General features: G+C 39.5%; 1 protein-coding gene across 2 annotated transcripts in view; it reads right to left on the bottom strand.

Annotated features, from left to right (window-relative positions):
* Positions 1 to 21,968, bottom strand: part of ryk (receptor like tyrosine kinase) — a 55,052-nt gene that overhangs the window by 24,868 nt on the left and 8,216 nt on the right. The window contains exons 2-8 of one of the 2 annotated variants that reach the window (XM_061737576.1): positions 7,187 to 7,308; positions 7,006 to 7,105; positions 6,515 to 6,646; positions 3,777 to 3,833; positions 3,093 to 3,234; positions 2,877 to 2,977; positions 793 to 870 (exon numbers count right to left, since the gene is read on the bottom strand). In XM_061737576.1, the coding sequence (XP_061593560.1) occupies positions 793 to 870; positions 2,877 to 2,977; positions 3,093 to 3,234; positions 3,777 to 3,833; positions 6,515 to 6,646; positions 7,006 to 7,105; positions 7,187 to 7,308 (732 nt within the window). The remainder of the gene's footprint in view (positions 1 to 792; positions 871 to 2,876; positions 2,978 to 3,092; positions 3,235 to 3,776; positions 3,834 to 6,514; positions 6,647 to 7,005; positions 7,106 to 7,186; positions 7,309 to 21,968) is intronic. The other variant, XM_061737577.1, reaches the window with a different exon arrangement.

Here is a 21,968-nt window from a genome sequence, read left to right as displayed (position 1 = left end):
CTCATTATCTATGCAGGATTCTGAGTGGGCGGGGCTATGATAATGAGGCACTGTGGTGATTGGCTGCCTGAATGACGCGATACACCGCTAAGAAAAAATGGCGGAAGCTCCAGCCGGTGGAGTTAGTTGTGGGCGTGGTTTCACGCATCAGAGGCCAAAATGAGGATGTAAATCACATTTTGGTTACGTAACAACGGGAGCAGAATCTGAACGGCTCGTAGATCCACATCACACTGGACGGCTCATCTGGGCGGCTGTACAGACAAAAACCTGTTTTTCATAATAGGTCCCCTTTAATCAGGAATGATTTGAGTGTCATCTTCTGTCCAATGTTCAAAGAAAAAGTCTGAATCTTTAAATGTTGATACCAAAGCCACTATTCCTCAGTTGCATCCATCTACATCCAGATTACAGCAAATGTTGGTCTCTTGCCAGAAATCAAACCGCCAACCTTCTAATGGCAGAAGGCTGTTCTACCACTTATGGCTTAGATTTAAAGGGATTCTCCATGACATCATACCAAATGCTCCAAAGTTAAACAGTCAACCTCATGACACAAGCGGGGGTAGATGCATGAAGTGGTATACCGAGGCTTTAAACAGCCACCGTCGACATGGAGACACGGAATCTCTAAAAGGAGGCCCTTTAATTCTGCTAAACATCACACAACAGTACATCAACACAACCAAAATGATCAAAAGTTATGGACAAAATATGGTTAATTAAGTGGGACAGAAGAATAGCAGTGAAAAAAAGCGGAGACTTGTGTCGTCCCTTGTTTGGTGAACTTACTTTTTGTTTCATGAGTGGGAGCGCCAGGGTTTTGGAAGGAGGAGGCAGCAAGCTGGAGTATGGGTGCAGAGCCAGGGTCTGAACACAGGAGGAGAGGGACGGGGAGTGGAGGGTGGGACGATGGAGGGAGGGGGGGAGAAACCTTTTAATGGGTAGCTCACACAAATTACAACATGACCTGGATGCATGATGGACGTACGCCTGCTGTAAATGTTCAGCTCGTACACAAACACATCCATCAGACCAGGCATGTTTGCAAGTTGGGTAAACCTGCCATCAGGAGATGACTTAAAAAAAAAAATAGTAGATAGCGGTTCAATTGACGGCACAAGGATCAGACACACAGAAAAGGCAGGTGGGTCAGTTAAAATGTACAGTGAGAGGGAGCGGCACATATACATGATGCACAAGAGGGTGATGATGGATTTCAAAACTATGCAATGACCAAAATATGAATAGTTAAAAAAACAAAAATCCAAAAGGCTTTGAAAATAATATAAAGACCAGCAAGGAGCACAAGAAAATGTTACATGAGGTACAGGCGAGAAACCTGAGGTTTGTTGAAGAAACGTCCGTCTGAAATGGGATGCTAATTCTTTATCAACCATGAACCTGATTTTATAGCTACGTGTTTGAGCTCAGTGACGTATAAAAGATCAAATACACGTAAAGAAACAACCTAAAATCAGTTGGTTGGGTCTCAACCAAACAAAGAAAGGGCTGAGTGACTTAGAATGATGCTAACAGACCAACATTTAACAAAGACATCTACTGAAAGTGGCGCTACACGGGGAAATTCTCTCACTGCACAATAAACTGCTTAATATATGAGGGGAAAAATATATTAAAACTGCTTGGTAGTGATTTGCACTAAACTCCTTGAAGCTGCTACCCCTCTAATGGCCAGCAGAGGGAGACAAGTGGTTGCAAAAAGAAAACAGATGGAAGACTGAGACAAACATTTCTCATGGAGGTCTGTGATCTTAGCAAATAGACGTCTGAGTGTATGATCTCAACAACTAGACGTGTATCTTCTTCAACACAGCATGGGGTTCATTTAAAAATGTTAGCAGTGGCCCTTAGGTTGAGGAACACGCTGCCTGCTTCTTTACGTTGCCATGACTCTATTGAATCTTTTCAGAAACCACCTAAGACCATCTTACTTACAAAGGCTTCTAATTAGACTTGCTCTCAGTAGCATGTTTTTTTTGTTTTGTTTTACTGTTTTAGGTTTGTGCTTCCTCTGTTTTATGCTTTTGTCTTATCTTTTTATGTGTGGCTTGTGAAGGTCTTTGTGGTTTTTAAGCTGTGAAAAGTGCCACATAAATAAAACTTTACTCACTAATTACGATCCCACTCGAGAGTAAAACGGTAGAGCAGACATACTTTAGTGCAGAGCTACACTGTGACTGACAGGTCACTTATGGGTGGTGCTGATGATTCTCAGTAAAGTCACTGATGGGTTGCAACTTTCTTTTTGAAAACACCAGTAATCTAATGACAAACCCTGAACTCAAAAAGCATAAATCCATAAACGAATGGGCGGTATTATCATCATCATCAGAATGGCCTTCCCATCTTGTATATTGACTCTTTGAAAAACGCCCATCTGAGGTGGGAAAGTAGAACATTTATACTTAGCACTTAATAATACTCTGACACTATATGTCCGCCTCTCCCATTAATGTTCTTTAATTCAGTTTAAAACTGCCGGTTTCAATTCAGGAGGGTTTTTTTTTAAGCCTACAACTGCTGGTTGATGCAAAGCACATGGTGATGATGTTTACACATTGCTCATCAGGTCACAAGGGTTGAAGCTGCAAAGAGTGAGACAACATCACAGCATGAATTGTGTTCCTCATTACAATCTTATGACACTAATAAATCTAATTGGGTTATTCACAGTCAATTGCATTTGGAAAGGCATCCACATTTGCAGAAGCAAGTGCTTAAAAAAAGAAAAATGGTACACAGAGTCGACTTTAGGCGGTAATGTAATATGTGCAGTATTTTCTGAAAAAAAAATGAACTGACTTTTGACTGATGATGAAGTGCGTGGATGGAAAAATTAAAACGTGTCTTACTGGTGACAGGAGCTGCATTGTTTGGCGTGTCGGCCCTCAAGTACTGTGTGGTCTGCGTGGATGGTTGAGACAGGCCCTGCGAGCTCCCGCTGTCACTCACACTGCCCAACGACAGGAAGAACATGGAGCTGGTACTTGCAGGCAACTACCAAACATCAGGCTGTATTTGCTTAATAAAACATTTTAGTATAGTTTTTTTTTTTTAAATAAACCAACCTGTCCTCCATCTCCACCCTCTTCATGCTGTGCAGGTGGAGGATAGCCAGGATGATGGCCACAAGAAAGATGACGATGCAGCAGACGCTCACACTGATGTAGAACACCTGGGTGGAGGTGGTGGGAGTCGGCACGCCGTTAACTGTTGAAACAAGACAAATGTTAACAGAGGCATCAGCTCTGAACAGCAGGGCAGCCCGACGCTAAACAACAAACGCTTCAATAGTGTTGCCGTAAACAGAGATGCCAGGGAAAATAAACCATCCTGGCAGTGAGGTAAACACATGACTGAGAAGGAGCACATTGTGGGGAAACTAACGGGGACCAGAATAACAATAGCTGTGGCCAGGATCCAGCTTTTCCAAACCTTTTTTCTCTTCAGCTCTTTAAGACCTTCAGAGGAACCTGGGGTCCTCCCAGTAGGGAGGCAAGGCCACCACTGGTGCTCGTTACTGGAGCAGCGAGACTCTGAATACATCTCACAACACAAAAACAACTCCATGGAGAGGGGGGTCTGACACACTGCACTGATTTTCTTTTTGTTTTTTTGAAGTTTGGCATCCAGCAGCTACGTACAGATCTCTCAGGGTTGATTCAGCCTCATCTGCCAGCGGGGATCTACACGTCATGTATCCAGCAGAGGGGGGTGTGTTCAACAGAAGATGGGAGGGGAAGATTACTTACTGTCCGGAACTGTGTTGTTGTTGAAGGGAACGGGAATCTTGGCACCAGAATCAAGCCCTGTTCACAAAGGGGGAAGAGAAGTGAACTCTGTCAACCATGATGGGTATCTAAGTCTCCACAGTGGTGTAGAAGACTTCAGTGCAAAGCAGACGGTGGAGGAAACAATCAAATAAAAATGCTGTATTCAAAACAATAAATAAATGTTTTGTTTTCATGATGATTAAAAACCAAAATGTAAAAGATGAAAATCAAGTCAAAAGTATCAGTCCTGCAAATAGAGAATTTTGAGTTTTCTCCACATCCTGCAAAACATTTCTGAGGTTTTCAACTAAATTTGGTTGGAGGATAAATTAAAAACCCAAAAGATAATTTAAAGAAAAGTCTTTATAAAAGAGTATGGGTGTCATGATCATTTTTATTTGTACAGTCCTTTAAACAAGTTTAATACATATAAATGGTGCTTTCCAATAGCCCTCCCTAAGAGTTTATGTAATATTTGCTCAGGGGTCATGTTCTGGGTCTCTGGAAAGCACCTATAGAGAAATTGTGTTGAAACTATATAAATACAATTGAATAGATGTGGAAAATACTAAATTAGATAAAGAAATAAATCAAGAGAAAAGCTTTTCCAACATCTTACATTCTTCACTGTGATGGTTCAAACTACTTTGCTGGCCAAGAGACAAATAAAAACTCATTTTATTAGATCACACCCCTGAAAAGTGTTGCGATGATCACAGTCTACATGAACTGGACTGGTTGAACTGGTTTCCTTCAAACTCCTCTAAGAGAGCAGATCATTGAAGAAGTAATACTGAAATCCAGTATTACTACAATCCTGGTCCTCGATGGGCCCGTCCAGCACGTTTTAGATGTTCCCCTGCTGCAGCACTCCCTGATACAAGTAGCTGTGTCACCAACAGAGTTGTCCAGACCTTGATGACAAGCTGATGACGACCATTCATTTGAATGGGGTGTGTGGAAGCAGGGAAACATCTAGGAAACATCTAAAGCATGCAGGATCGGGGCTCTTGAGGACCAGGATGGGCGACGACTGCTGTAAGCTGATCCCTGCTGTGCACATCACCAGCCAACTGAAATCAGGCCAACTCTAGCGGTTTGACTGAAGTGTGAGGAAGGCATGAAGCAGCCGCCATCATGCATGACTGGATTCTTGATGTGAAGCTCAACTGGTTCTTCTGAACATAGATCTTACGGGTGTCAGAAGCACCATTTCCCTGCAGCACATCCTCGTTCCTGTGTTTAAAAACTCATTTGTACACGTCAAAAGTTTTTAATGATATCTCTGCTGGTAGGAATACTACCATGAACTGATTCCAGTAGAAGTCGTCTAATCAAGGGTGTAACATCACGTGTTTTATCAGCCATCTGCAATTATTTTGTAAACACCCTTAAGTTGTTAAAAGTTGTTAAAAATGTACTAGATTCGGAAGTTCAACATGTGACTATAGAGTCGTACTATACATTATCGTTTGTCTTCTGCTATGACGTCAAAGCAGAAATTCAAGAGCACCGGACATCCGACAGGGATGAGTCCTCTGTGCGTTCGGAGTACCACTCAACACACAAAGGATCCGTTCATGCAGATGATGCCACTCCAGCTTAAAATAAGATGGGAATTGTTTTTTCCATGATAGAAAAAAAAAAAAAAAAAGACTTCATGGCCATATGTAATTAGCTTCAGGCAGTTTCAAAAATAGCACTTAACTGTAAATAGAAAACAAAAATCTGTTCTCTTCCCCTGGAACTATAGTGATGATGACGATGATAGGGTATATGAGTAAAGATGACAAAAAACAAAATACCACATCAACAGCCAGCAGAAACCAAAGTACCGTACTTTCTGGACTATAAGCCGCACCTGTATATAAGCCGCACCCACTCTATTTAAAAAAAAAGATATGCAAACCGCAGATATTTATGTTGTTAGATTAGATATTTACTACATGTACAGAAGGATTTTGAACTGTAAATGATGTACATGTTTGTACCTAAATAGATCTTTCCTAACAGTGTCTTTTAACACGGCAGCAACTTTGCTGATTAAAACGGGACAGAACCAAGAGAAAATAACCAGTATTTATTTATCTGTTTGAAATCTGCTTCTACTTCTATCTGCTAAAGAAGTAGCGTATTCTTCTTTGCATTTATTTTGTCTTAGTTTTGATTCTAATTCCGGTTAGCACTCCCCCTAGCGGTGGAAGAAAAATCCACAGAATAGCCGCACCTTTGTATAAGCCGCATGGTTCAAAACCTATGAAAAAAGTAGCGGCTTATAGTCCAGAAAATATGGTAATTGTTCAGTAATAATAATAATAATAATAATAATAATAATAATAGATTGGTATCCAGAAGATTAGCTAACTTGATGTTTTATAATATAGATCAAGTACTCTACTTTTAATGGTTATTTTGATGGTATTTGATGGTCAGTGAGGACACAATCAGGAAGATTTGTCCATAATTCAAAGTAATTGCAGAGAATATTTTGATTTCAGTTCTCAATAATATTTCTGCTTCAAGTTCCAGTTAAATGTCCAAACCAGTGTCCTCATTTGTACATCGCTTTAGATATTGATTTGACCTGTAATCTTTCTTGTATACTTATTATTGAAGATATTGTGAAGAAAAATGGCCAAAAACAACAACATAATGTTTACACCAAAAAAAAAAAAAACCACCCTCAACCCCTATTGAGTGATTTTAAATAGTCTTACTTTTATAACACATTTTCCTCCTCTTGAAGTTGAGCACTGTGTAGTTGTTGGTGTGGCTGGTCAGATTGAGCTGCATCGTTAGAAATGCCTCTTCGTCTACTTTGCCTGAACAGATGATGTCCACTCGAAAGACTGTAGAAGGAGCGTGAACGTCAGTACCAACAAACATCAGTTACAGAAACCTGCTCATGCCAGATATAATTATACAAAGACAACAAAACTGTTGGTTAGTGAGGTCCAGGGTTTTACTAGCCAGATTAAGTCGCCAGTGGACAGAGTCAGACAAGAAGATTTACTCCTTAACTGCCTGCTTACTTGTTATTATAAGTGACAAAACAGTGGTAATAATTCTGTAGCATTTTCTCTTGTTAAATATGTTTTTTGCAGAATAATTTAAAAGGTGTTTGTAGACAGACATTTTTAAAGTTTACTAAGTAGACAAACGTTAAGATGGAGCATGTGTGATTGACAGAAGATGATGATTGACAGACCAGAGGGGACTCGGGGCACCTCCCCTTGGTTGGAGATGTTGCTCCATGGTTGGTTGAGGACAGCGGCGTTCTCCACAAGGAACGCGATGCGGTAGTCAACCTTTAAATGATAAATAAAACCTCAACCTTCTACATTTGCCTTGCATTTACAAGTAGGTTCAGAGAAGTTGCTGAGTCTTACTTTTGACTTGGAGTACCAGGTGAAGTAAAGGCTGTTGGTCTCCGTGGGCACCGGCATGTTGAAGGAGAGGGCGTAATGATTCACCACGTCGTCTCGGACGTAGTAGAGCTCTGCATCTAGCCCTGTGGGGAGAAACAAGACATTAAGTTTGAATTACAGATACAGAGAAAATATTGAGATCACTGGACAAGTAATAAAAAAAAGCAATTCACACAAAATTCATAAACACAAAAAAATAAATAAAAAAAATCCATCCAAACTGTTATCTCGGATCAAGAGGATTTACGGCTCTATAAAAATGGAGATCACATTTCTAAAGTTAAAACCGTTCAAAGCACGAAATACACAAAAACATGACCATAATTTTATATCCATAAAACACAGCTGGACAGATGAATATAGAGGAACAGGGTAAAACGTCTACACTCCACACCTCACTCTGCAGCAACGGCACAGCTAAGGAAACGTCACTGCACATGATCACCACACGTGCACCTCCCTAGAAATGTAACCACCAGTCAGGTCAACGCACATCACGATTGCTTCACTTGGTAACATTACACGTCCCTCTGATTATTTCCTGTTACCAATTAATATCTGCCACTTTTAAACTAGATAGATTGATTCAAATCAAACTCAAAAATACTCTAGGTGTTTTTAGATTGGATCCCGCCAGTATGCTGGATGATGAACGCCTGTTTAACACACGTTGGTAATATAAAACGCAAGGCGTGTTATTTGCCGCCCCGGTTTGTCATCTTTGTGGCCACTTGTTCAAACAATGGACATTCCTTTGTGGTTCTGGACACACGTCCTCATCCCTGAGGCTCCCCAGCTACAGAGATCCTACCAGTGACTTCCTGCTGCTGCTGTTTCTCTCATCAGCTGTTTCCTTATTTCATAGAATAATAATAATTAATGAATAAAAACTTCCCTGGGGGGTTGTACTCGGGTTACGTGATCTACAAACCCCTTCCCACAACCCGCCACCCCGGGTTAGTTGTGTTTACGTTAGTCCTGACCCGCGTTTAAAACGACCCTCGGAGGAGAGTTATTCGCAGGGCAGCTCGACACGCTCCCCATTGGTCAATGTAAAAGGGACACACGATACGTTTGATATGCGCTTTAAATGCGGGGTATTCGCCAATGTACCGTAAGAGGGGCTTACAAAAAAGGGAAATTAATTGTTGCAGTTGTCAGAATTAACTTTTTTTTGCCAGTATTGTGCAAACAAACCAAGAATTCAACTTGACATGATGATTATTCATGATTGAAGTCATTTCAGAGATTCATTGTAGAGGTTTACTGCTGTGGGCAGGAAATATCTTCTATAGCAGATCTGGAGAAGTATCCAACTTCAAACACTTTGTTGCCGAATCACTGCGGTGTGAAGAAGGATGATCAGGGTTGTCCATGATCTTCCTCATTTTATGAAGGATCCACCTTTGCACAATGTTCAGATTTCACTCAAAGTGATTACGGTCCAAAGTTTATCAGCTCCAAATCAATCAAACCGTACTCCATTTGCTCTGTTTTTATGTCAGACGTACATCAAGGAAGTAAATAACATAAAGCTCTGCACTGCGAGGGAAAGCAGCACAAACAAACCCACATGTCTGTCTGGTGTCTGGCCGTATTATCTGAGTTACGCTAACAACAATGCAAAAGCATAAATGTGAGCTGTGGGGCGGATGCCATTTTTACCGACTGTATGTTGTAACAATTGCAAAAGTCATCTTAACAAGTTGGTATTGTATGTGATGTTTTTTCCTCGTACAATTTAAAATAATAAGTTGATCAAAGGAGCTTTTATGTGGGATTTTAAGAAACTGCCAACTCAAAAACCCTAAACAGTGAAACTGTTTAGTGCTTGCTTATTGCTTACAATTTACAGTAAATTCCATTACTTATGAACAAAGTGAATAAGTTGCTCTATTTTATATCCAAATAAAGGAATGCAACTTTTAATTTGGGGTTATCTAATTTTTCCCAGGTTATTAACCAGTCAGAGCCTTTGTTTTCCCCATTTGTAACTAAATTGCACCATGAGCACGAGCACGAGCATTTCTACCAGCCAACACTGATCTAAACTAGCCGTTGCAAACAGCATTTCTTAATGTTATGGAGCTGATATGCAAAAGGAGGATTATGATGTGAAACAGAGCTCCCCTGCTAGCGGTTGCTGTTTTTCTTAACACTCTAGGCTGGTTAAACACACAACTTACGACCTTAACTGAAACAGAGATCAGTCCTAAACTCCTAATTGTGAAGGAAATCCGTGTTTCGGATAAGATTGCACATTTTCACCTTTTTTGACAAACTCAGATTAGTGCGCAGTATTGTGAGCCCACGGGCAGGGAGCTGTATGCTCTCTCATACAGCTATAAAACCCTTCTAATGCTATTGAGAAATATTTGCACCTAATCTTGCATTGGCACGGTTACATGAAACCTTGATGGAGGGATAGCTTAGACTGGAGTGCCTCAAAAAAGAAAGAAAAAAAAGTCAATTTATAGCCCAGAAAAAAGAAAGCAGTTGGACTTTTTGTGGAATTTGGACTAAAGCATGACAGAGTAATGTTAAGATGTCAGAAAAATGTGTGTCACATGGAAAAAAAGAAAGAAAAGGGAAAAATATCCCCCCTTTAAAAAAAATACAAACTAAAATCCTCTGGTTTTGCTACATCAAGACGTCTCATGTGAGCTGATGAAATCCCCGACCTGGCCCGGGGCCATGCTATCAGACCTTGAAGTGTCCGTCTGGCAGAGTGAGGTCTGTCTGTAAGTCTCAGAATATCCAGTTTAAAGAGAGGGAAGAATGTGCCTGGGCTCCCACAATACCCCGGGGCCGTCTCAGAGCCCCGGCTCGTAGACCTTTCTTACTCAGCCTTAAATAAAAACATTCTTAGACGTTTGCCAACTCTGAGGCATGTGTAAGATAAACGAGTATCTAACGAGAACGACTTTTCCTTGTAGCTCCTCTCAAAAACAGAGAACCCAAATTAAATGTTTATGATACACACAATTAGTTGAATTACCAATTATCCATTCAACTTAATTGCACTGAATGTTAGTTGTTAAAACAATTACTAACTTTATTCACGGATATGCATGTGCTGTTTGGTTTGATTAACCGACCAAACACCCACCACAAGCCAGGGTCAAACACCCTTGTTATACGCCAACTACATAAACCCCCTCTGAGTTTGAGCATATATATGTAAATGTTAGAAATGACTATCAATTTAAAAACATTTAACAAATATAATTGTTTTTAAATCTTTCTATTTGTACAAGTATGAAGACGCCCCTGTGTACAGAGCCAGACTATTGTAGATTTACAGTATGTCTGCACACCAAGATTTGCATGCAGCTTGCAGGAATATACTCCATCAGAAATCCTTAAAAACCCGAATCAAGGAAACGGCCAACTGGACTTCGTTCGGGGGGGGATTTAACCTTCCATCCAGAACGCTTCTTCAGTTCAAGCCAACCGGGGGAGAGTTCAAACCTATACGTTTTTGGACTTGGATGTAAATTACTGTCGTGTCCGTCACTCAAGAGTCTTTAGCCCCCCATAAGTTTACCCGATATTGGTCATGACCAATGTTTGTGAAATTGCCTGTTTTGGAGAGTCAAATGGTTGTTTTTTTACAATAGTACCTACTCATTTCAGCTCTTCTCTGTTTTAAGGGTTTCCCATTAATTCAATTCAATCTTAATTCAATCCCATTAATTCAATTTTATTTATATAGCGTTTATTACAACAGAAATTGTCTCCAGGCGCTTCAGAGACCCAGACATGACCCCCGAGCAATTATTACAAAAACAATGGCAGGTAAAAAAAAACTCCCCTAGTGGGAGAAAAACCTTAAGCCAAACAGTGAAAAGAAAAACTGGGAGGAGGAGTGAGTGATGGAACTAGTTGGTACCTCCTTTTTTTGCACATACTTGGTTGGGGATCTACCAGAGCTGAGTCGGGCTGAAAATGCAACATCACCAGGCTGTAGGCCCCTGATTGGCCAGGGAGTAACGTGTCACAAACTTTTGTGCATAACTGTCCTTAAAGGAGAGTCCTTTATCACTAGAGATGCAGATGGACCACTGAACCCTGAACCTGATGATCTGGCTCCTCTGTGGAGTTGTTTATTTTCACTCATGTAAAGCTCTGAGCGCTCTGACTGCACTGGACTGGACTGTGTATGCGACAACTTCTGCCAGGGTGTTATGTCCTTAGGATGAACCTGTTTCTGTCCATGAGTAATGTTCGGTGTAGTGTACCAGGATGTCATTTGGTGAAGATTCTTCTGAGTTTCTGTCATTCTTGAGTCCTGCCACATACAGGACAACAATGTTTTTTCTCAGCTCTTTCTTTTCCTCTACATTTAGTGATGTGGTAATTTTTTTGTTTTTACTCATATTTCTTGGCTGACTTGAAAAAAGGCCCAGTTAGGATATGGGCATGTTTGAAGTGCTACTGTGCCCCCTCTCTATGGTGTGCAGCTCTGAAGACAGACAATTTTTTGTTCCAACAGGTACCGGAGTCAGTTTCAGATGTTGTACTGTCATCTTTAATCCAGAGCTTATCCTTTCAAAGCAGACTTTTTAATTTGCAGGGTCATATATTGTATTGGTCTCCTCTAAAACTCGTCCCTCACACTCAAAATGTCCCTGCTTTTATATGTTCTGGTGAGCCTCGAAACCGTTTTCTGCAAACTCATCGACACATGATCTCCTGAGTCTAATTAACCAGCAAATTCCTCCATTGGACGCTGTTAGTTAATTCAGTGCACCCACAAGGAAGTATTGTCAAATCTGGGATTCTGTTAGTTGAGATATTTCAAAGTTGTTTCAGAACACAAAGACTTAATTCAAATTCAAAATACTTTACTAAAAATAGCAATTTAATTGACTTAAACACAAAGAAATTCCAAGAGCTGAAGTTTTATACAGGTGCAAAAGAAGCTTGCAGAATAATTAAACCGGCAGAGCAGGTTGTATGTGAGAAACAAAAGTAAAAGCCTTTGAGTCAGAGGGATGAATTTTGAGTGAGCTGTACTATAACTGAAAGTGAAATAAAAGTCCTCTCTCAAATCAATTGACAGTTTTGATTGGGTTTGTGTTGGGGGAAAAAAAAAAATAAAAAAAAATATATATATACACCGGTATATATATATTCACCGATTCTAAAAAGAAAAAAATCTAAAAAGGTCCCAGGTATTACATAATTTAATTCACACATGCACGTTGTGTGAAACTATCAAACAATGAACATGGCGTCAAGTTTAATACTTGTACTGATATGTTGCATAACTACACAGTCATGGAAATCAGGTAACAGCACAAAAAACATATTTAATAACACTAACCCAAATTGATATTGAATTGAATCCAGATAAACGATTCTGAATTTTAAGAATTGGATCGATTCTTGACATTTAAATTGATCCCCAGCCCTAGTTTTGATTGCGTTAATTCTTTCTTGGTTGCATTAGTTCATACCCAAAACTGCAGTTTTAAGTGTATGTTTATCTATTATTTGAATAACTTGAATTCTGTTCTATTCTATTTTAATCATTTAACAGTGTTTATAATGTTAACAACTGTACATGGCAGAAGCCATATGAAGGTAAATTAAGTTGTATTGAAATAAAAATCATTAAAAGAAAAAAAGTTATTTTTTGCATGCTTACACGTTACAAACCTTTTTATAGGTTATACCAAATGCAATAATAACATGATGCTCAATCGGCACACAACAATATTTATACAGACAGACGAGGATTAAAATAATTGTTGACTGCATTTCCTGTCTCTGCACACGTGCTACAGCTGGAGCAGTAATTGCCTCTCTCACTGTATGCCTCCCCTCTTTCATCATGAGGCCACAGAAACTTTATGCCAGTTTAACTAAGCAGCCAAGCATGAAAAGGCTCACGGTGTGGCCAAAGCTTTTCCTTTCTCACAGCATTCTTGCCATCCACCCGAACTGCAGGACTTTTAAAACAGGAATCAGAGGTGAGAGTACAAGACGGCTGTCAGAGCACAGACAGAGCAGAGGGAATAAGTGGTTCCTGAGGCGGAGGAAGTTCAACCACTGTCTTTTAATCTCTGACTCACACACACTGGAATGGGACGACTACTATGGAATAAAATGTGCCCCGTAAACACAACGCATTTTTTTTTAACAGCGTTGGGTCACAGCATGTTTATAACTTGACGACAATGTGACACTGTTGACATTACGGTGGTGCAAAAATATTTCTGCATTGCAGGGCAATGACTTGGCAGCGTGTTGTGACGGCCTGTCAAGCTGATTATTTCCTGCATGCCATTTTCAGTTCTCTGAGTGATTAACAACGGGGAACGGCAGAGAACACTGTACCACCCAGATTTCAGAAATAACTCTCTACACATCAAAAACTAAAGGTTGTTACAACGTATGCTTTATCTTTACATGTTCAAACGTTGGGTTGGTAGACAATAATTATAGATTCTTTTGAAAAACTTGACCTAAAGATAATGCCGTGGGACAGGAAGGATGTGATTCATAAAGTCATTTTCAGGTTATAATAATGCCTCATATTATACAGTGTGCAAACCAATCTGAAAACCATCTTTATGAAATATGAGAATTAGGTTAAGCCATACAATAACAAAAAATCTCTTTAGGAGGCACAAAGAACGATCTGTCTAAAATAAAAACTTACTTACATGCAGTGGAACTAGAATTAAAGCTTAGTATAGAAAAAATGTGACATTCATCAACAGTAATCTTGAAGGAAACTTCTCAATTGTAATTTAAGGAGCCCCTGGAGATGGGAAGTTGACTCGTGCTCAACCAACTACGGGCATGTTCATGCAGAGTTCAGCTTGGGTAAAAGAAACACCAAACAAAACCATCAGTGATGATCCAATAATATGATTCCTCAATAGGTAAATTAAGCGTAGAGCTTCAACTTAAAGCTAAAATAGCAAGAATATTCCTGCATGCCAGTCCAGACCATTGTGTTTGAAAGAATTTCACTGAGAAACAGTGAATCACACAATTATAGAACAAGATTGTTAAATAGCAAAGATTCAGCTTTGGCAGAGCTGTTAAGTTGAACAGATGCATCATTATATCACAATTCAACGGCTGTAAAACTCTAGATAAAGGAAGTTTTATGCAAGAAGATGCAGAAATGATCTCTATGGCTCTCATGTTATGTCCATGTTACTTTGACAGGATGGTCAATAGGGTGCCAGAAAATACCATATTTTTAGTAGAGATGTTCCAATTACAATTTTCTTGGCAAATTCTGATTTCTAACTTAGTTTTCTTTTTCTCCCCAAAGATCTGACCCACCAATTCTGATGTTGGCCAATCCCTATTTTCTTTCTAAAAGCTATAAATCAACCAACCACATAAACATATCATAAGTCAATGTGTCTGTTGCATAAGATCACATGACAGTGATCTCAACCATATGAGCAAATCTACCGCAGAATAATTGAAAGAGAAAAGCATTAAAAGGTCATGAAACGTCACAAATAGAGACGCATCCATTGCTATTTTCTTGGCTGATTCTGATTATCAATTTTTCTGTGAGTGTGGCCTGCTGATACAGATTTTGCTAGTTCTGATTTTTCTTAACTCCAATTATCAATTTTTTTTAATACTCAAAGCTATAAACTACTATAAGCCTTTCTTTTAGCATTGATTATATTATTGTTTGTATTGTTAATATCAACTTAATAGAAGTATTCAGTCATTTGCTAGTATAGTATAATATACTATACAGTATATATATACATATATATATGTATATATAACTCAACAAACTCAACTAATACTCTAGCTTCTCTTCAGTGTTGCTGAACCTTCTCTGAAGCATCTCCAGGAGTGTGGTTTTAGATATATACATTACCAATCCAAAGTTTAGACACTTTTCCATTCAACTGAATGAGAAAGTCTGTCCATACTCTTGACTGGTAGTGTATATTATTTTGCACATCAGAGTAATTCATAAAAAGTTTATTGCTTTATAAAAATTCAGCTCTGTTGGATTTCATTTTAAATAAGATATTATAGATAAACATATTTACAACCTGGTTCAAAAACTGTTTTGGTGTCCATGACTAGACTGTTGACCCAACGTCAGCTAAACGCAGCAGTCATTTCGGATTTTGCCACCAAAATGAGAGTCCACCGCAAACATTCGCCGGCAACACTGCAGCTGTTCTGGCATGGATCACTGAAGGAGCGACGGCTAACTGTGTTCCAGCCGGCTGTTTGTGCAGCCTATTTGCATACCGCCGACACGCAGTACAAGTCATCTAATCCGCGAGCAAACCTCTGCAAAGTGTCACTGGGCCGGTACATCTCTTTCACCCTCAACTGAGACACCAACGTATCTGTCAAGAGACTTATTTGTGAATGTATCCATGTTCTCACTGCGCATGCATGTGTGTGTTTCCTATGGGTTCTCCAGCTTCCTCCTACGGTCCAAAAACATGCTTATCAGGCTAATGAGTGTGTGTAGTTGTCTATCTGTGGCCCCGCGCTGGACTGGTGACCTTTCCCTCGCCTGTAATGAGCTGGCAAAGACTGCAGCAGATTTCCCTGACCCTGAATGGGAATAAATATGGTATAGATATAATGGGTGGATACTTTCTTGAGAAAACAACATTTCAAACTAAGGCAGATTTATTTGAACTAACTTTAATTATACTAAAAGAAACATTTCTCAAGCCAGAAACAGAAACATTAGGTATTTAAATAAAAAATCTGCAAGATCTCTAAAAGGTGATGCACCATCACTGCAACCAATCACCACATGACGAATGATCTTTCATTGATCAGCATTTCAATTCATCAAATCTTTCTGATGCTTTAGAAATATCAAATAGTAACTGCTACGTGAACAAACATTACATTTACTGCAGGAGAACTGGATGGTAGTTTATATCCTTCAATCATTGTTTTGTAACAAAAGGACATCATGTCTTTTTAATTTTGAGCCAAATATGCATTTACCCTGCTGTTAAAGAGTCTGAATCTTAGTGACAATGACAACTTTGTTTTAAATGACAAAGTAGCAGCATCAAAAATCTGCCATTGATTATTGACGCAAGAAATTAGGACCATCTGACATTGGCTGCTTGGTCCCATGGCTACGAGAAATAGTTTTATTTTCAAAATAAATACAAGGTTATACTTCAACAGAACCAAATGGTTGGTTTAGTTTTTTCCTGTTTTCTGAAAAACCTCAGAAAAGTACGACTTAGGCAATTATTTTAAGAGGGTGACAATTTGAGGATTTGATGTCACCCTAAAAATTATGGGTTTCAAGTTGATATATCTCATCTGCGAAGTTCAGAAACTGTGACAGCTGCTCTGCTGGTGCAACAAAAATCTTAAATAAATAACTTTATATATAAAGTCATAAATTCAATCAACATGAACATTTTTGTCACATATGGTTTTCACTAAACTATGAATCAAAGCCATATATGAGAAATAAGACACACAGTTTTATAGGATGCTGCAATGTTTTTGATCAATATGTTGTGCTCCTGAACAAGCTGTGGGACACGCTGCAGAGTTTAGGAGGAAAAAAAGAGGAGGAGAACAATAGATAGTACCCAGGTGGTGAAATCCAGGATCACTTTAACAAAGACCCACTTGTGCGTACAGCTGACATCCTACCTACCGAACCCCCAACCCCGAGTGCTCGCGAGGCAGACACTCAGCCAGCCGCTTGGGAGATACCGACCACATTAAGCAAGAAGGAGAAAATGAGGGCCTGCGTGAAACTCTATCATCTGGAAACTTTAAACAAACCCACAGGCACATAAGAAAGGAGGAGGAGGAGAAGAAGTGGAGATACCAGTCTAAGATGACGGAGGCAGTGAAGACACCTATTTACGAGTGTGATGGAAACGCTGCTCAAAAAGTAGTCCAACGTAACTCATTTTACAGTTTACCCTGCGCAGATGACGAATACAAAAGAATGATGGGGATTTCTCAGATTGAGATAATAAAACAGTCATCTGATAGTCCCACGTGGCCCTTTTGTTAACTTGTGAAATTCAAATAAAGGAGCAAATGATAAACAGAAGCCTTGTCTGGCGTGATCTCCAGCTCATACCACAACTACACAAACTGCAGCACGTGGAAAGGAACGGCGGAGGAACCGTCGCTCACGCGTAGTAGAGTAGCAAACATTAGCGCACCATAGCAAGTGTTAATCGTTTTTCAGTATGTCTTTTTTAATAAAACCCATTTTATGTTCATTTGACACGTTCTCAAATTGCCTAACCTCAGCAAATATTAGCTTATGTCAAACATGATACAGTATCCAAACAGCTTGCAGTGAGCTTATAAAACGACTAGAATTTTATAAGTTCACTGGTTTATAAAACAAAAGCAAATAAAATATGCATCTTAGAACAGTAGCATTACCAGTAATATGTGGTATAATTTAATCTTTTACATGAAACTATAAAATGTCAACAAGTTTTTAAACATTGCATTTGTAGATCATCTTGATATATATGCCAACAAAAATGAATATGGACTAAAATATAATCACTCAGGGTCTCCGATGGTCGGGGTAGACACTTATTTTGTTAAAAACTCAGTATGAGAAAGCCAAAAGAAGCAACGTCTAAATAAAAAAAAAAAGATTGCTCAAAAATTATAGACTAATGCTAAAGCATTTACAGATACCAAGCAACAGCAACACTACGTGCAAAAATAGGCACAATTATCTCAGAGCTCGAAGAGAAACGCAGTTTTTGTGGTTGCTTTGACTCACTTCAAAGACACCATACATCAGCTTCCCCCCTTTTATTCCTTGGAGTGCCCTGAGGGAAGACAAGGATGAAGGGATGAAAAGGTTTCTGAGTACGGCTCTCTCCTGCTGTCGCGTTAAAAGGGACCTCATTCATGGTTATTTGTTGCTCAAAGGGGTTCCTGAGTTTACTCAACAAATAGAAAGGGTTTACTAAAAATGGTCACCTGCTTGCGTCAGAATGATTTCATCTGCAGGTGACTAAAGGGTTGTTTGAGAAGTCGCTCTTGCACACATACAATCTTACACATATTTTTAGATGCTGCTTTTAACGAGCATCTTTGGAGCAAAGTTTTAAAGGCTGGTTTTCACAGCAGCAAATGTGCCTTTTTTTAAGTTTACAGATACCACAACTTGCCCCACACTTAAATTTACAACCTCTGGATATTTGACTTAATTATTTACCTATCTTTTTTTAAGTAGCATGAATAAACCACAGCAACTACACTTAAAGTAAAAGCTCAAGATATGTAGTATGGGAAAATCAAAGAATATAAATATGACAGTGTATTTATAATTTACTTGAGCGCAACAACTCGCGAGGCTTTTCAGAGCCTCGTGTGAGCGAGCAGCTCCCAGACAATAGAAGTGGAAAAGTGAAAGCCTTGGCTCTGCCATTCAGCCACGGGATTCTTGGAGAGTGGCATGAAGGAAATGAATGCTGCTGCCAATCAGCCCCCACAGACTTTTGTTCAAGGCCCGGGCTCTGCCTTCGGCCCCCAGGAGGAGAAGAGGGAGGCTGCTCAGGCAACATGCGCTAAGCTCTCCAGAATAACATGCTTGGTTTAAGTCACTGGCTCACATTTTTATAAACCCCAGTTACTTTACATTTTGAGCACCGAACCAGAAGTAGAGTTACACCAAACTCCGACCTGCGCAAATGGAAACAATGACCACTTTCCTAGACATGTCCATTTTGAAGGTTATGATGTCAGAAGAAAAATGGCTTATTTTGTAACAAGATAAAAGAAAAGAAAAAGAGAAATGAAAAGAAAGCCAGCTTATTCCATGCAAAGGGCCATTAGATTGCAGTGTGAGGTTTTCTGTCACATTTAGTAACGGACATTATTAAGCACCTAGCAACGAGGAAAACAACTATGAAGATTATGAAGTTACTGAACAGCTTTTAAAAACATCTTATAGGTACTTGTTCACTTCACTTAACATTTTAGATGTTCACTTATAGAAGTACTAAAAAAAATCCCTGCATAATCACTTATTTCTTAATTAAAATATAAATTTATAAATGCAATATAACAAAATTAAATTACATTTTGTGCACTAAACAAAACACATGACACCCCCGGCGAATTATCAAAGGCCAGAAAAAGAAAACCAGTACGTTTCATCCACGACCTGCAACTGTTCAGCTGAGTTGAGAATACAGGCTAAATTTTTTATTCATCTTTTAATAAAGACATTTGAGTTAAAATGTCGTATCCCACTATCATTAAATAATAATATATATAAGTAAGCTGTACAAAAGACATAGTTACAAGTGGAGGCTTCCTCCACTTGTAACTATGTCTTTTGTACAGCTTACTTACTGCAAAACAACAAAAACTGAATATCTATACTGAAGTGCATACATTTTTTAAAGCATCTTAATTACCGGTATATAAGAAATCGTATTTGTCACATTGTAATAAAAAGGAGCCTTTTCATAAGTAAATGTGTGCACTTACTAACGGCATTCGCACGGGGAAATGCTGACCCTGCATTTTTTCATTTAATATAATATTTATCAACCAACTATATATGCATATTTTATAGTGTTTTCAGTGTAATTTCTGTTTTCACTGTGCACTTAAATACAAAAAAAGCCTATGAATCAGCTTGTGATCTTGGGAATTAACAAAAAAATACCATGATGCCTCAATATTCACATCTCAGGTTAGTTTAATGGTTGGCAAAGTTTCACTTCAAAAAGAAAAGGTCTGATAGAAAACCTTTAGAAGACTGGCGATGGTATGAATAGCATTTACACAAATGATTGTTATTGCAGAAAGTTACTAATAGTCAAAACTGCAAATAGATTTACCTCTTCTTCTTCTACCTCCCCCCTATTGAGACAGAATACCACCCGATGTGCTTACTGGATCCACACCTTTCACTGCTTTGGTGTCATTTCGTCAAGATCTCTTCATAAATTTGAGTTTTAAGACTGGTGAAGTTTTATCATAACACCATGTAACGGCTGCGTCCCAATACTCCCCCTCGCCCTCGTTTTCTTCACTAACCCTAACTTTTGCGCGTTCCCGTGAAGGTAGTGGTGTCCCAATTCCTCTTTTCACCTAGGGGGAGGGGGCATAACGAGGGCTAGGGGCTGAGAATAGCCCCTTCAAATCGAGGGATTTCAGATGCTCACTTGGCGAGCGAGGGGGTATGAAAATTTCCCAGAATGCTTTTGCCGTAGGCTCTGCGTCGATTTGACTCGCCGACCGAAGGCAAACAGGCAGACTCGTCTCAGAGAAATAGAGAGAAATAATCCTGTGACTCGTCAGATTTGTTTTGGATGTTTCTGATATAATAGTCTTCAGAAACCACAAAGTAATCCATGTTATCTGGGTAATTTACACACTTTCAGATAAAGTTGCCGAAGAACACGCCAGAATAAAGGGATTTATGGTTCCGCGTTACACCAACGCAGAGCCTACGTCGATGTACTCGGCGACGCGCGCCGTACGCCGTACCCTACGCCGTAGGCTCTGAGTCGATTTAACGCGGACCCAAACTCCGGACCCGGCAGACAGAAATCTCAAAATTTCGGAGCAAATTTCTTAACAGGCGTAGCTACAACTGTTAGATTTCATCTATTAAACCAACATCTTCCTAAATGATTTATTTCAGCCAGCATAATTCTCAACAGAGCTGCGTCCCAGAGAGAGTTTCTCTCCCGGGGCTGACGGAGCAGCCTGACCCGGCGGACACGTCTCTTCTCGGGCTGTGAGCTGAGGCTGCTCCCCGGGGCCGGCGGCTCTTCTCATCTCCTAAAACATCGGGTCAAATTTCTTAACAGGCGTTATTTGGATAAACTGAGCCCCGGTTGCGGATCTTAAGGTTACCTTTATGCCTGAAAAAATATTAAAACTTAATAAAGTGCCATATTAACAGCGCTACAGCTGAAATTAAAACAGCTTTTGGCTCTCTGCTTCCTGATCAGGTTAGGGATGAAAACGAGGGGGAGTAGGAGAAATGGGACAGGCACCTGGGCCAAGTGCCCTAGATTTCAAATGCCCTAAAATATCCCCCTTCTTTTTTAGGGGTTAGGGAAGAAAAGAAGTGCGAGAGGAGAAAAGAAGGGCGAGTGAAGGAGAATTGGGATTGGCCCTATGTGTTTTTGAAAAGACTTCTGCACCGATAAATGAGGTCGGTTATAGTTGCAGTAACTGAATTTTAGCTGAAAAGCTGCAACACGCAGAGCTGGGGAAGGTTCAGATGGATCTGAGGGTAGGAATGCACGAGGATCCAAGAGACTGACCATTCAATACCCCTTAGTCATGTGTAAAAGTGATCAGGGATTCTGCCTGCCTGCCATCGACAGATCGGTGCAACATGTATCCAAAAACCTGTTTAAGTTGAGGTACCATGTTTTCCTTATCAACCCCTTGAGAGCCAGACTTTTTTGTTAAAGTAATTAAAATGAAACAACCCTCAACAGAGAATCCATCTGCTTCACAGTACAAGAGTCCAAGGAAAAGAAAATGTCATGAGGAGATGTTACAGTGTCTTGTCACGATATTACCTAAAAAAAAAGTTTTCTTTTGCAATGGAATGTAAAAACTTCAGTTGTTTATGCAGAGAAGAGTAAAACGTGGAAAATCACCTATTAAATACGTCAATAGAAAGGTAGAAACTAGTTTGGAAAGTACGGGAAGATTTTTTAAAAGGGGACTGAAGTTTTGAGGTCATAAGCTTTGTGTTATTAAAGAAAAAAGAAAATAA

The sequence above is a fragment of the Cololabis saira genome, chromosome 13 (assembly GCF_033807715.1).
Source record: "Cololabis saira isolate AMF1-May2022 chromosome 13, fColSai1.1, whole genome shotgun sequence".
NCBI classification, from domain to species: domain Eukaryota; kingdom Metazoa; phylum Chordata; class Actinopteri; order Beloniformes; family Belonidae; genus Cololabis; species Cololabis saira.
The sequence above is the reverse complement of the archived record's forward strand: the minus strand, read 5'-3'. Positions and strand labels throughout refer to the sequence as shown.